Genomic DNA, 15,874 nt, shown 5'->3' with positions numbered 1-15,874 from the left:
GCAATCACCATCCCAGATCGTTACCCAGTTCCTCACATACATGATTTTGCACACATGTTATATAACCAAAAAGTTTTTTCAACCATCGACCTGATTAAGGCATATCACCAGATACCAGTTGAACCGGGGGATATTCCAAAAACGGCGATCATAACTCCATTTGGATTATTTGAATTTACTAACATGACATTCGGACTTTGCAATGCAGGTCAAACATTTCAACGCTTCATTCACGAAGTATTACGAGATCTCGAATTCGCCTTTGCCTATATTGACGACGTCATTATTGCATCAGCAAACGAGGAAGAGCACAGGCAACACTTGCAACAAGTATTCGAACGATTCAGAAAACATGGTTTAATAATAAACGTATCAAAATGCGTTTTTGCTCAAAACACAGTAAAATTTCTTGGTTATCTCATCAGTGAAAAGGGCATTCAACCTCTACCAGATCGAGTGAAGAGCATCAGCGAGTACCCGCTTCCAACAAAAACAAAAGAATTAAGAAGATTTCTAGCATTACTTAACTTTTATCGCAGGTTCTTACCAAACGCTGTAGATTCTCAAACTGCACTTCAACAAATGATAAAAGGAAACAAGAAGAACGACAACACACCGTTATGCTGGACCGAAGTGAACAAAACAATCTTCCAAAAATGTAAAGATGAACTAACAAACTCGACACTTTTGACGGATGAACAAGTCATCCGTCAAAAACTGCTACACTTGCATTACAAGTAGACGCCTCGGATAAAGCTCTCGGCGCAGTTCTTCATCAAGTGACAGACAGCACGTTCCAACCACTCGGTTTTTTCTCTAAACGATTAACAGATACACAAAAACGATACAGCACATACGATCGTGAGTTGTTAGCCGCATATCAGGGCATAAAACATTTTCGACATATGTTAGAAGGTCGTGAATTCGTATTAATAACTGACCACAAGCCACTCACGTTCGCATTCCAGCAAAAGTCCGACAAGGCTTCACCACGTCAAGTCCGACAGCTTGATTATATAGGTCAATTTACAACGAATATCGTTCATGTCAGCGGAAAAGACAACATCCCAGCAGATTTTCTCTCGCGGATAGATAGTATTAGCATCCCAAAAATCGACTACGATTGTATAATTGGATTACAACGATGTTGCCCACAACTACAAGATATCAAAAACAACAATTCCATCGAAATCAAACTTTTATCTTTACCAACAATATCGGATAAAATTTATTGCGAAGTTTCAACTGGGCGAATTCGTCCTTACATTCCGGAGAAATACCGGCTACATATCTTTAAAGCTACGCATGGGTTGTCTCATCCCAGCATTCGGGGCACAACAAAAATGATAGCTGAAAAATTTTTCTGGCCTTCTATAAATGCTGATATCAGAAACTGGACCCGACAATGTATCCCATGCCAACGTTCTAAAGTGCAACGTCACAACCGTTCACCTATTTGTCAATATGAACTCGCTGAACACAGATTCGAACATATAAACATAGATATCGTCGGCCCGCTACCACCATCAAACAACTGCACATATATATTAACCATCATCGACCGTTTCAGCCGATGGCCAGAAGCAATTCCGATCCCAGATCAAACAGCGGAAACCATCGCAAACGCACTGATTACTCAATGGATCGCACGTTTTGGCGTACCCTTACGTATCACAACAGACCAAGGAAGACAATTTGAATCTTCATTGTTCAACCAACTAGCTGAAGTTATCGGTTGCAAACACTTACGAACTACGAGTTACCATCCTCAAAGTAACGGAATGGTGGAACGATTTCACCGCACATTAAAAGCAGCCTTAATGTGCCACCAAACAACTTCTTGGACAGAAGTTTTACCAATAGTATTGTTAGGTCTACGCACGACTTTTAAACCAGACATTGGAGCTTCTGCTGCTGAAATGCTATATGGCCAAACTCTACGTTTACCGGGCGAAATAGTAAGCAACCCTAGCCACAGAAATATAAATCAACACGATTTCATAACCAAGCTAAGAGAACAAATGCAGAGCGTCAAGGCAACGTTGGTATCGCATCATATAGACCGAGGCTACCACATCCAACCGGCTCTAAGCTCAGCCACGCATGTATTTATACGAAATGACAAGGTAAAACCACCATTGACGCAACCTTACGATGGTCCTTACCAAATACTAGAGCGAAATGACAAGACGTTTAGAATACTGATCGAAAACAAAGAACAAACAGTTAGCATAGATCGTCTTAAAGCTGCTTTCATATGTCCCGATACAGACATTGACATCCACAACAAATCAATGGTATACCACACTCCAAACAACGTTAATGGCGACCAATCTGTGCGACCAAATACAACAGCTAACCTGACAAAATCAGGACGCAACGTTCGCTTTCCAACCAAATTCAGTGACTCCATCACTTAGGGGGGAGTACTGTGGCAGCACCAAAAAATATAAATAAAAGAACTGTCAACAAGGCACAAAGGAGACAACAATAGCCGCAGTTCCCGCCAGTAGTAGTTTGGAAAAAGAAAAAGCAGCACGTGAATAAGACGTAAAAACATAAATCTTAACTTTAAGAATATTTTATAATAACTAAGTATAAGAAATAAATAAACTTATCCATTACCAATACGGAGTGTTAAATTAACTTATCCATTACCAATACGGAGTGTTAAATTCGAAATAAACCCCAACATAAAAAACCACTACATAATCATACTTTCAAAAATATGCTTAAACTTTCTACGCTTATATATTTAAAAAACTGTTAACAAATTTTTATATAAATTTACAACATTATATAACATTCTAAAATATGTTTAAACTTTGTACGATTATTTATTTATTATTATTATTTATTTACAACTATTTATTTAAAAATTTTATTTATGTAACAAGTTTTTATATAAATTAATAAGTAATTATGCATAACGAAAACTAAGTATTTTTAGTACCTTTTGAACACTGCTATAATACTTTTTACAATTTTTTATTAACATTAGAAACACTTTCTATGACGTATAGGGGTATGTTCATACTATATTTCATCTGTTTTATTTTAGTTGAAGACAGTCATCAAGTTCGTGATTTACGGAAAGTGAGAATATTTTATTTTCTAACGCAAAATTTGATTTTGCTATAGAATTTGTGGCTAAAGGTATTTTTTAATAAAATTGTGAATTACAATAATTATATGTACAAAAATAAATTAAAATGGTGTAAATGAGTGAAATATAAGCTGAAAAATATTTATTTGAAAATTCTTTGTAGTTTTCCTTGAATTCTAATTTGTTGTTGCTTTTATTATTTGTGTTTTGCAGAACTTCTTCGCTTTACTTGCCGCTAAGCAAATTTCACAAGAAATTTGACTCCATTTTCAGATAAACCAGTGGTCCTTATTGCATTTGCAATTGCAATTTTATAAAATGATGAAGTCATCAACAAAGGGTTTATTGATTTGCCTGTTGATCGGGTTGTTCACGGGAGCATATTGTCAAGGTATGTACTACAAAATAATAAATGTGTAGGTAGAATGAGACGAATGTTATTCTGTTTTTTTTTTACTAATTAAATTAAAACGTCTATACATTTTATATAAATGAAATATGATAAAGTAGCGTATAAAACAAGAAATATTTAAAATGCAAAAGAAAAAAATCCGTATAAATTACGTCTTTGATATATTTTTGGTTGTTGTTTTTTTTTTCTTATAGCAATTTGTGTTGCAAAAATATAACGTGCATAAAGGAAACGAAAATGTACAGTTATTTGCTTATGAGTGCGTTTTTTATATTTTTTTTTTGTGGAAATATTGGCGTTTATTTTTTTTTTTATTATCATTTACATTTATTCCAAGAATTAAATGACATTTACATCACTTTATGTGGTACTGCATTTTCTTTACGGGGGTTTACGGGCAATTGCTTCTCATGCATTTATTATAGGATGCTCTATAAGAAAAGTATTTTTTAAAAAATCACGTTTCCTCCTTATAAATATAAATAATAGTCAAAATTAATTTAGTTATTATCACGTAAACATTTAATTTTTTGATATTTTTAAATTAATAGTATTTAATCAATTAAATTAGTTATAATATATATGGCAATAATATATATATTAAAAATCCTGTTATACAATCCTATGAGAACACATTCTGAATAATAACAATTTTCAATATGTTTTGACTGTTTGTTGGTAAATGATTTACTGCAAGTGTGTATAACTTAATTACTTATTAATTGTTATAAATAAATGTTAACAATTATAATTTCTAAATCAATTATAGTTGTTTATACACTTAATTACGCTATTAAAGAATAAACTTCTTGCATCCATAAAGGTATCTGAACCTGAAAGCTAAAGTGCTAAAGGTAATCCTAAGTACACAATTTACTATATTAAGTCCTTTAAAACTAATGTAAATCTTACCTAACCGATTTATTCCTTCCAATTTTTTTTTTTAAACGAATGTACATTTTCCCTAAACAGTTTTCCTACCTTAAATTCTACCTTAACACATTTTATCCTACAAGTTTTTCTAAACCTATAACAATTACCTTCAATTTATAACCCCATTTTTTTTAAATATTAATTGTATTTTATATTTATCAAAGAATTTATTTATATATACATATACATATATATTCCTTCAACAAGATAAGTTATTATTTAAAGTAATAATGAGTCATGAATTGTATAAATTACGCATAGGAGACCGAGACCTCTTTAATAAGTCAGTGATAATTAAGTAGAATTAAAATTTTCGCATACTTTTATATATTTTTTTTTTAAATATAATCTGAAATTAACTCTATACCCGTATTTCTACGGTATGTTGAATATCTTGTAAAAAATATAAATCTTTGTGGTCTTTAGAAGTGTTAATAAGTCGTGGAGGCTACGTCTTACATCGATTTAAACTTTTTCCTATGCCTGCGCGCCTTCTTCAGTCTCGTATATCTCATATCCGGTTAGTACTCCCTTAACTTGATCACTCCGCCAGACGCACGGTCTATCTCTACGCATTCTTCCTCCAGCTACTGCTTCAAACACCTTTTTCACTAAAGCATCTTCATCCATTCACACGACATGACCAAACCAGCGATATATGCTATATACATCTTAAAAAACAAAAACTACAATTTTCGCCGATTTAATTGGCTTTATCTTTCATTACGTACGTTCATTAGGGAGAAATTAACTATCCCAAATGCGCTTTCCTATGCGTTTCTAAAAAAATTTATATTGTAATATTTCGAGTTATATAAGAACTCGAAAGTCTTATATAACTTTAAGAAAATCTTAAAGTTATATAGTATAAAAAATAGAGTATTTTTTTTCTGAAATAAATTCTATCATTAAAAAATAAAAACTCAAATTACGTTGAAGATATGAACACTTACAACGGATTATACATCATAATATAAAATATACATACAATTCGCAATGATTTAATAAAATCATATTCGGGTATTCCCCTATTTCAGTAGGCATATCAATACTACCGACAGCTTAGCGCATGAAATCTGTTTCTAATCAAAGACAAGAAGGAGATGAGTATGATTGCTACGTTTCTTTAATTTGATATGGATATTATATTTTATTATTTGTTATTTTTTGCTAGCAAGTCTTGTGTGTCTATATACTATATACTAAACAAAAATAAATAAATTTAACAATAGTGTAAAATTCAATTGAAAACATTTTCAACGGTTAAGATGCCGCAGGTATAAATAGGGTCAATATTTTTATTTTTAATTGATCACATATATTATAATATGATTTTTGTATAAAAACTTGTAGCCTTATTATAAGACGAAACACGTGATATAAAAGAGTAATCGGAACATTTTTAGTCGTCTGTTTGGAAATTGTTTTGAAGGGAGGTTATAATCTTAGCTGTCTATTTCTATGTATAGAGACTGAATTAGGATGTTATAATATTAGAATAATAATTTTATACTAAAAAATAACTGTTTTTTGATTTTTACAATCTTTTTCGATTTTGTGGTTAGCATTGGACATCTAGATATTTGTTGTTTGTGTACTATCTATATTACATTATTAAATATAATTTGAAAAGCTTTTGAGACAGCTATAGATATTACAAAATGTAACATAATAGTGACTGTAAATTCAAAATAATTATTTAATACTGCAATTTAGTGGAAGGTGAAATATAAGATATCACCAATACATACCTCTTACATTTAATTCACAAAATTTTTAAAGCAGTATACCACTTCATATCAATTAAAAGAAAAATAAATTGGTTTTTACGTTTAATTCAAAGCAAGCTTTATTGATTTATATTCTAAGAATAGCAACTACAATAATATAAAACAATTTAAACTGTAGAATAGAAACTGTAAACTGTAGAAACTAAGTATTATTTGGCGATATATATACTAACAGTTTCTAATCATATGGCACATGTGTTTTGACTGCAAATGACTCCGCAATTAATACAGTTGTTTTATGCTTGAAAAAAATATTTTCATATACTAAAATATCATATAATACTTTACTACTCAGACAGATACTTAAAAAACTAAAAACAAAAAAAAAATTTTTTCAAACAAAATATATATATAAAAGATTCGTTTTAATATAAAATAATTAACATTAAATTCCATATATATATAAAATCAGACATATATATTTGTTTAATTTGCACAATGACAAATAAAGGATACTCCGTCTATAAATGATATTTAACTGATAAAAAAAATAATTATATAATATATAACAATATAGACTATAAATTATTCACATATAATTAAAACTACTTTTTATTTCTAAACACAGATGCAGCTGTGGCAAATACCAATGGTTCTAGTGTTCCAGTAGTTCCGACAAAAGATGAGGCTCCACCAGCAATTGTTAAACCGGATTCTGATACAAATGCAGTTCCACCAGTTACAACAGCACCACCTACAGCTTCAAACACTGTTACAACAAAATTACCAGATCCAACTACTACAGTTAAGCCTGAAGCTGATACTTCACCTACTACTACCACAACCGACAAACCTACAATTACCCCTTCTACAGTAAAACCCGACAATACTACTGTTAAACCTGATAATACAACTACGATTCCCACTACTACAATAAAACCTGATACTACTACAACTACAACTACTACGGTTAAACCAACTCCAATTCCAACTACTACAACAGTTAAACCTGATCCTACCACTTCTACTGTGAAACCCAACTCAACTACTACAATAAAGCCTGATACAACAACAACAGCACCAGAGCCACCACCATGTCATCGTTTTGACAGCTCTTCATTTATCGGGGGTATCGTTTTGACTTTAGGTCTATTGGCCATTGGTTTAGTTGCCTACAAATTTTATAAGGCACACAACGAACGTAATTACCACACCCTTTGAGCCGCCAATGCTTTTACTTCGGCATTCAATGCAGCAGCTAGTGAAACGTCGGGGGTGAATGATAATGGTGCCGAGTGCATACGTTTTATGCAACCGTCATTTCCATTGCGTTCACCTCCACCTCAACCACCGCCGACACAGTCATCACCAACAGCAAGACAACGGCTGCTGCATACGTAATCCAAAATATAAATGAATGCAAGCAAGTAAATTAAAAAAGTAAAAATTTAAAAAAAAAATATATAAAAATAGAAAAACTTTATTAGTTGGAAATAACCTGTAAAATCAATAATTTAATATTCTTTTTTTTATTATGCATACGTTCTCAAAAGCTCTGGAAATTATTTTAAGAAAAATAAGAAACCATAATCAATACAAATTTATAAAATACGAATACAAATTAAATTAAAGCATATTAGAATTGCTTAAAAACTAATAAAATTGAATAATTCTTAGATTTAATCAAAAAAAAAAAATTAATTTGTTATAATAAATACATATATATATTTTCTTAAATGCGATAGTAATAAATGTAAGCTTCAACGGTTTTTTCTTGGCCTTTAAGCAAATCAGTACCAATATTGGAGACTTAGATGATTTTGAAAAAGGTTTTATACAAATGAAATTTCAAATAATTGGAATAAATCGTCGACTATACTAATACATTGCTTACAATTTTTGAATATATATATTAATATATGTAATAATGCTTTGGAACATAATTACTAACCTAAGGAATTTGAGACTGTATATAAAGAAAACATATTTTGAATAAAGGCTTGCGGGCAAAAGGGAAAAATAATAACAACACAACATTTATAAAAAAAAAACTCAAACTTAAAAAAAAAATTATATACAAATACTTTTAAAACTTCAAACATTTCTTATATAAGTGATTTTTTATTCTTGAATATACCAATTTTATTTTTAACGTTATCGAAAAGCTTACTCTTAAATTTTATTTTTATGATTCATAATAACAAATAAATATATTTGTAAAATTTGTTGAAAAGTAAGGAATGTAAAAGTTATCTTAAAATGATTTTTTCCTCTTTTATAACAACAGCTCGATAACGTAAGTTTGCTTATATTTAATCTTTTTTTTTTTTATTATTAATATATTTTTATTTTCATGAAATATGCATATATTTAAGTAGTTAGTCCGATTAAAAATATCGTACTAAAAGTTTATTTGTTGTACAGAGTTTAGAAATAAAATTTATATATATATCTATATATATATATATATGCACCTATTCTTTATGAGTTTTTACGTCAACTGAACACTAAGAATATATATAAACATATAATAAAGTATTCGAATTATAATCTCAATATTATCTACTAAATTTGCTTATATGTATATCGATAATGCTATCTACTTATAAACAAAAAAAAATGTAATTTAAAGTAAATTAGTATTATATAAGAATACATATATACCCTTTTTTTATTTTAATATACCTTATTGTTTCCAAATAAAATCTTAATAAAACAATTCTATCGTGTTAAATTATTTCAATATATAGTTAAAGAATGGAACTAAGTAAGATTGAAAAATTTTGACTTAATTTTAAGTTATTTTTAATTAGTTTAATTGATTTTTACAAGCTATTTTTGTCAAAAGCACGAAATGTCTTGAACAGCTCGTATAATGGGTTGGGATATGGAGTGTAAATTGAAGAAATCAGATAAAAAAGTGCAAACATACAGGTGTTTGAAAATAGTATCCGACAATGAGAATATAAATTCTGTCCATGAACCATATATAGTAGTTCTGTAACATTACTATTTCCAAATTAATAGAATCGTAGTTCAGTAGAGCAGAATAGCGATATATATAGTAGAACAGTTAATCGTATTGACAACGTAACGTAGTCTAAATATCCAGCTGCGAGACCAAGGTTTATAATGGCGACAATTATTTATTATATAGCTTAATTCCGACATAAACATAACAGTTAGGATTTCTTTTATTAAAACCTTATATAGGATTGTCGAATAGAAATTTGATAAGAAGACTAAAAAGATTTTAATCTAATACATACATAAAAATATTATTGTATGACCCGCCGGCATCTGAAAGCAGATAACATGTAAGGTTTACAATACGAATACATGGGTGCCACTGATATTGCCTCCATTGCAATAGGGGTCGATATGGTTATGATAAGCAGGAATAAATCTTGAAGGGAGGACTTTGCTACACATGTCGTTATTGGGATGTCCATCTATGTGTCATGTATTGCTTAGACAGCAGTTGATTGTGCTTACAAGCTGCCGGTTGCAATCTGCAGTGCTGTGTTTAGCCATATTTGGATGTTAGTCAATTGCGTCTCGCAGAGTTGTGGGGTTCGTACTCGAGCAACATAGGCCGCAATAGCAGGAACTATTGCTTTGTATGTACCGGGTAGGTTTCTTTGTCTTTATCTTCTGATTTTAATGTCATCATACTCAACACTAAACATTACAGTACGTTGCGTCGAAATCCACAATTTATATTGTGGAATTAACTTTACAATATATGCGCAGTTTGCTGCCCACGATAGTCACATCAATCCAGCACAGATGAAGTTAACGAAAATGATTAACAATCTTAAATAACTCTTAAAAAGATGTATTACCTTGACTTAGATATAGTCTGGAAATGTGTAAAATTCAAAATTCCTAAAGATTATGACAGTATTTTTTATAAATTGAGGGTTTCCACTGGAAGTGCAATGATGTACTTAGTTTTTCTTTCTTATGGTATACCGATAAGTAACGACATTAAGTACCTGTTAACATTAACGAAAACGGCACGCAAGTACTATAGGACATACACATATTCTGTTTCATAGTAATAACTTTAATTCATATCTCTAAGTGCATGTACTATTCTTCCTGTCTAGCGATTTTCAACAGTTCTCGTGAAAGCTTCGATTATATTATATCTAACCAAGACTTGGAATATTGATCTAAACTCAAGGTATAGCCAAAACGTGCTAGGAGGAAAGATAAGATTATTGCTATCCAGAAAATTTTAATTTATCTGAATTTAGATCAATTTCTTATAAAATCATATTTATATTATTTAACATTTACGTAGCTACAATTTCGTTAAACGTTCTTTCACCCAGGACAATACAGCTTTCACCCATGATAATACCAAATTATTGCTTTTGTTTGGTAACTATTGTAGTTATTTTTGAACTAAACCAAAAGAATACCAGAGGACTCTACTGGTATCTGAAACACGTCACACTTTTACCTATCTATAAAGCTTCAATAACTTTTCGGATTATCTCATAAAATTCTTTTGTAGAAAACTTAAATTAATTGTAGATTTACTAACGGCTATTGTACTATACTACCATGAAGTTAAATTTATTGTTTAATAACTCATATATCAGAAGCTTTTTCATCTAACCTCCTTAACAGTGTTAGTCTAATTTTATTTAGTAAATTTCTTATATAGTATATACATCTATTATGTTATATCTATATACAATTAGATTTTTTGGAATCTCTGTTTTAACCTAAACTGATACAGTAAAAAGGGAGTGAATGGATAAGGTATACCAAATAACATAAAAAAATAAAGTCCTGTCTTTTATTCGATTCTGAAACGTTAAGTCAGGATGTATACATATCCTTACTGCAGCCTATTAAGTTAGGTGTAGTAGAGTAGCCAAGAGTGGAAAATCACTAGAAAATATTTTTGGCAGTGTTATTATTTGTAGATTATATTGTCAAGAAGGTATATATCCAATAATTCCCCTCCACTGGATACGCCTCCTTCTAGGTGTTATGAATGCGAATTCCAATAGGAGTTGTTTGGCAGTAAGCATGCCAGAAGAAGTTCAACTACTTTAAAAGTACTTAAGAATTAATAATAAAAAAAAACATAAAAACAGAAGGACACTCCGCTTAATATATCTGAAAACTACACAATTGAAAATTATAAAAAAGACACAATAACGCATTATTTTTAATATATATTTTCTATGCATAATTTAACAGCTTAAGGGCAATTTTGAACTCATTTTTTTCGCATTTTTATTCTTCTTGTTGACGGGTTTTTTTTTTATTTGATTATGAAAGCGTAAATTAAGCTTATTACCAGATAATGTTAATTTTTTCTTTATTGCTGCACTGGCCTCTTGCGTTGAAGTTAAAGTTACTGTTGCTATACTAGTATCAATCATTTTATCTCGACTTGGTTTGACTTGTATATCAACAGCATTCGGAAACAGTTTTCTTACTTCGATTAGAGATGAACTCTTTGGCAGATTTGTTATGATAATAGATGATGTGTAAATTTTGTTTTTAGGCTGTTTGTTTGCACGTTTTAAGCGTATTTTAGCTCTCTTACTTTCAATTGATTTAATTTTACGTTCAACCATATTCTTTACAAAGTTGTCATCTTCAGTACGTGGCAATTTTGCCACAATTCCTTTAAATTTTGCGTCTTTTTTAATTGCAGAATTTATATTCTTAAGTGCCTTGTCACGATCATCTTTAGATTCAAAATCTACTAAACAAAAACGTGCATATTTTTGACGCGGTCTATGTACATTTATAACTAATGGCGATAACATACGACCTTTTTCTTGCAATTCTTTTTCGTCCAATGGTAGTTTTTGTGGAAAAAGTATAAAAAGCTGTTTACCTTGGCGTTCAGTATATTTATCCAAAATTTTTGTGGCAGCTAGTTCTTCTTTTGTTTGTTTTGCTTTACTATTCGAGTTTTTATCACTCAAACTTTCATCAAATTCTGGTTCATCTAATTCTGTATCTTCATCTGAACTTGAGGTATCGCTTTCATCCAAATTTCGTTGCATAGCCTCGTCTCCAGAAATAATTTCTTCACCTTCATCATCTTCTTCGTCCATTTCAATTTCCGCATCTTGTATGGAATCATTTTCTGAATCACTTGACATATTTATTAAATATTTTATTTTATTAAATTATTAACTATTGTTAAATAATAAGGTTTGCGTATATTTACAAACAAATATTATTGTGCACAGGTATGCACGTGTTTGTTTGCAGCGAAACTAGTTATGACATTTTCACAACATAATTACAATTTGTTATCGATAACATATAACTTAGAGGTAAATCCATTACGATACATTCATACGCAATATTATCAGTTATCCTATATAAGTTAACAATTGTCCTTTGTACATTTGTCATTTTATTCAATTTTTTTGTCTTTTATGAAGACTTTACACAAAAATTAAATACAAATTGAGTTTAGCTCACTATGAAGCGCTTTAATAAACTGCTTTCTGATTTATTGCTTTTTGAGCACAGCACGTACTTCAGCATAAGAATGCAAAAAAAGAAATATGATCTTATGCTGATGTAGTTTCTAGAAATCGATTACATATTATATTTTATTATTAATATTTTACAATTAATATATTAAAATAAGCATGATAATATTTATTAAAAAAATTAACTATTTGCTTACTACTGGCAAATCTAAAGCTCTTAAATGTTTGCGTTGTTAACTTATATAAGCCGTGTGCTAGTTCGAGCAAATTGATGGTAAATTGAAAGAAATAGTAAATTATGTCGGTATGGCAGCGAAGTTGGTATTTCGAGTAGGGTAAATTAGGGACGCGTGCGAGTTAGGCTGAGTTGATGCTAAACCAAATGGGAAATTTTTTGGGATTTTTGCACTGCACACATTTAGCCATTTATGAACACTATCGACACATCACTACATTATCGGCACAACTTAAAGTTTCCCTCATTTAGAATGCAACTTAACCTAACTTACACAAGCCCTTAGAACGCAACTTAGCCTAACTCGCACACGACCTTAGTGCAATTTAACGAGTACCTATTGATTATAAAAGAATTGAAATCAGAAGAGGATGGACATATTGGACTGCAACCTAATATATACTGCCTATTTTTAAAAATAAAGAACTACCAACATTACTAATGAAATTAATTAATCCAATACGCAAATTAAGTTTGCCCTATCATGTTGATTCCAAATTATTATCTTTAGTATTTTCTATTAATTAATATATTCATTCTAGTTATAGTTATTACATTTATTTAATGAACAGTTATATATAAGCACTAAGCAATCTGTTAATAGAACATATTAAATTAATAGATGCATGCAGACTAAACTCGATGTTCAGTAAACGTTCAACAAAATTAGTACACAAAGACAAATTATGTATACCGCAAGGATTATACAAAACAAATCATACGTAAAAGTAACGTATGAGTACGACATAAGTACCCCCAATAATTTTTTACATGAAATTCAAACGTATCAATGTAATATAAAAAATTAACTTTTTTAAAATAAAATTACCTTTTCATTTGTTTATATTTGAACGATTAATATCCAATATCACTTATAAAGCTGAATTTTCCAAAAACACTCTTGCTTCGAAATGTTGTTTTGATAAAACAAACTTGAAATGCCAAAAATGTTACTGATCTATGCACGAAGATGAATCAAAATGATAACCAATGGAGAAGGTGGCGCTGTACGACATGGAAATTTCACAAATTATTACGAATTTAATTCAGCAGAGGAACGTTTAAAGTTGCTACCAAACAATGTTTGGACGAATTGCACTGAAAAACACGAGAATTCACCTTATTTGGTACTCGATGTTGGTTGTAATTCAGGTGTGCTGACGCAGCTTTTGTGGCAATATCTTTCTAATTGCACAGGACGAAATGTGTACATACTAGGTATTGATATGGATAGTACACTTATCGAACGGGCAGTGACGCAAAATAAGCATCCACAATATGTCAGGTATTCAACATTGGATGTAATGGAAGAATCAGCAGAACACAACATTAATGAGTATTTACAGTCACACAAGCGAAAGAAATTTGATGCAAGTAACATAATTATAAAACTTTTATTTAAACATATTTTTTCTATAGAAATGTTATTCTCTTTAAAGTTTGTTGTTTTGCTGTAACAATGTGGATACATATAAATCATCATGATATTGGGTTGAAAAATTTTCTGCAAAATTTATCCAAACTGACTGAATTGTTTGTTGTAGAACCTCAACCTTGGAAGTGTTACCAAACAGCGGAAAGGCGTTTGAAAAAAATTAAAAACCAAACATTTCCATTATTTTTGGAATTAAAGTGGCGAACGCATATAGAGCAAGAAATTGAAAATTTTATTGTTGCTAATTTAGGCAGACAAAAAGTGTACGAATCTAGTTTAACCAAATGGAGAAGAAAAATTTGCTTTTATAGATAATAGGCATATTTAAATCGAAAATTTATAAAAACTCCAGATAAATTTAGTTATCAGTATTAGCTAAGTTTATAACATTGATATGATGTAAATCACAAAATTGCATACTTTTGATTAAATAAAATTTGAAGTTTTTGAATGAAAGATGTATTTTATGTCCATTATAAAAACATTTAAGATAAGATACTAATAAAAATTTGTATTCTTCTTTAAAACTCGTATGATTTCAACGCTTTCAACGTTCCTACAAGTAATTTAATTGAACTCTAGTCATTTTCGAGTAATTATTGATTATGTTTGCCTCTTAGTATAAGGCTTATTATATATAACAATATATATATATGTATATGCTGTGTAACAATATTTTATTTGCGAAGATAGTTTACACGTTTATGTGTATATTTATGTTAAGATATCTGTTTGAATTCAAATTTGTTTTTGTGCTAGGCGAATTATTCACTTAATTATTTTAGTTTGGAATTTAATGCATGCTTAGCTGATTCTTATAAATTTTAATGTTTTAAATTTTATGCTAATTTTTATGTCATTCATTAAGCTTTTTAGTTTAAAATGACTTTGTCTGAGTCCTATTTATCAGCTGGAACTGATACTTATTACTTCATCCTAATGGATATGCTTAAAACTCAAACAGTATAAAACAGTGTTACTGTTTTACAATCGGTTTAGTTTTTAGGTATATTATTATTACTAATAAACTAATCTATTTTAAATGTTTATTAAACGGAAAATCAACGATCTTTCCGTAACCAAAAGAAATACTATGTTATATACTATATACATATTTAAAGGGTATTTAATGCATCATATAATGTATGTACATGGATATAATCATAAACTGTGATTATATCGTTAATCTTATAAAAAAAATTATTTGATTTGATACAGGCTTAAATTAAATAAATTCAAATAAAACTTATTAAATTTTCTTTTCAAACACTTATACCATATAATATCGATTTAATATTTGTTTACACTTTGCATTTAGCAGACCTCAATTAACGATAATTGCACAATTAAATTTAATTGTTAGCAGCAGCAAAAATGCATGTACGTTATATAGTGTCTGACGTTTTTTTCACTATATCATAATTTTTAAACAAATTTAATATAGTATAATACTAACTTACAAATTATATAAAGTACTATATAGTCATAATATGAATTTCTTGTAGTATTTTTTATGTGATATTCATTATTGTCTCACA

The 15,874-nt window shown here is 29.8% G+C and overlaps 2 protein-coding genes and 1 pseudogene across 2 annotated transcripts; 2 read left to right on the top strand and 1 right to left on the bottom strand.

Annotated features, from left to right (window-relative positions):
• The first annotated feature begins 3,055 nt into the window (after positions 1-3,055).
• On the top strand, positions 3,056-7,661 carry LOC119670318 (annotated as a pseudogene).
• A 252-nt stretch (positions 7,662-7,913) lies between these two features.
• On the bottom strand, positions 7,914-12,324 carry LOC119680456. The gene is made up of 2 exons (XM_038093278.1): positions 11,505-12,324; positions 7,914-7,990 (listed from the first exon to the last, which is right to left on the bottom strand). The coding sequence occupies exons 1-2, from the start codon at positions 12,322-12,324 to the stop codon at positions 7,914-7,916; spliced, it is 897 nt and encodes a 298-aa protein (XP_037949206.1).
• A 1,492-nt stretch (positions 12,325-13,816) lies between these two features.
• LOC119672028 (probable RNA methyltransferase CG11342) lies at positions 13,817-14,682 on the top strand. The gene is made up of 2 exons (XM_038082978.1): positions 13,817-14,275; positions 14,341-14,682. The coding sequence occupies exons 1-2, from the start codon at positions 13,882-13,884 to the stop codon at positions 14,649-14,651; spliced, it is 705 nt and encodes a 234-aa protein (XP_037938906.1). The 5' UTR covers positions 13,817-13,881; the 3' UTR covers positions 14,652-14,682.
• The last annotated feature ends 1,192 nt before the right edge of the window (positions 14,683-15,874 follow it).

This window comes from Teleopsis dalmanni, chromosome 1, assembly GCF_002237135.1.
Source record: "Teleopsis dalmanni isolate 2A chromosome 1, ASM223713v2, whole genome shotgun sequence".
Classification (NCBI taxonomy): domain Eukaryota; kingdom Metazoa; phylum Arthropoda; class Insecta; order Diptera; family Diopsidae; genus Teleopsis; species Teleopsis dalmanni.
This window is presented reverse-complemented; position numbering and strand designations above follow the sequence as displayed.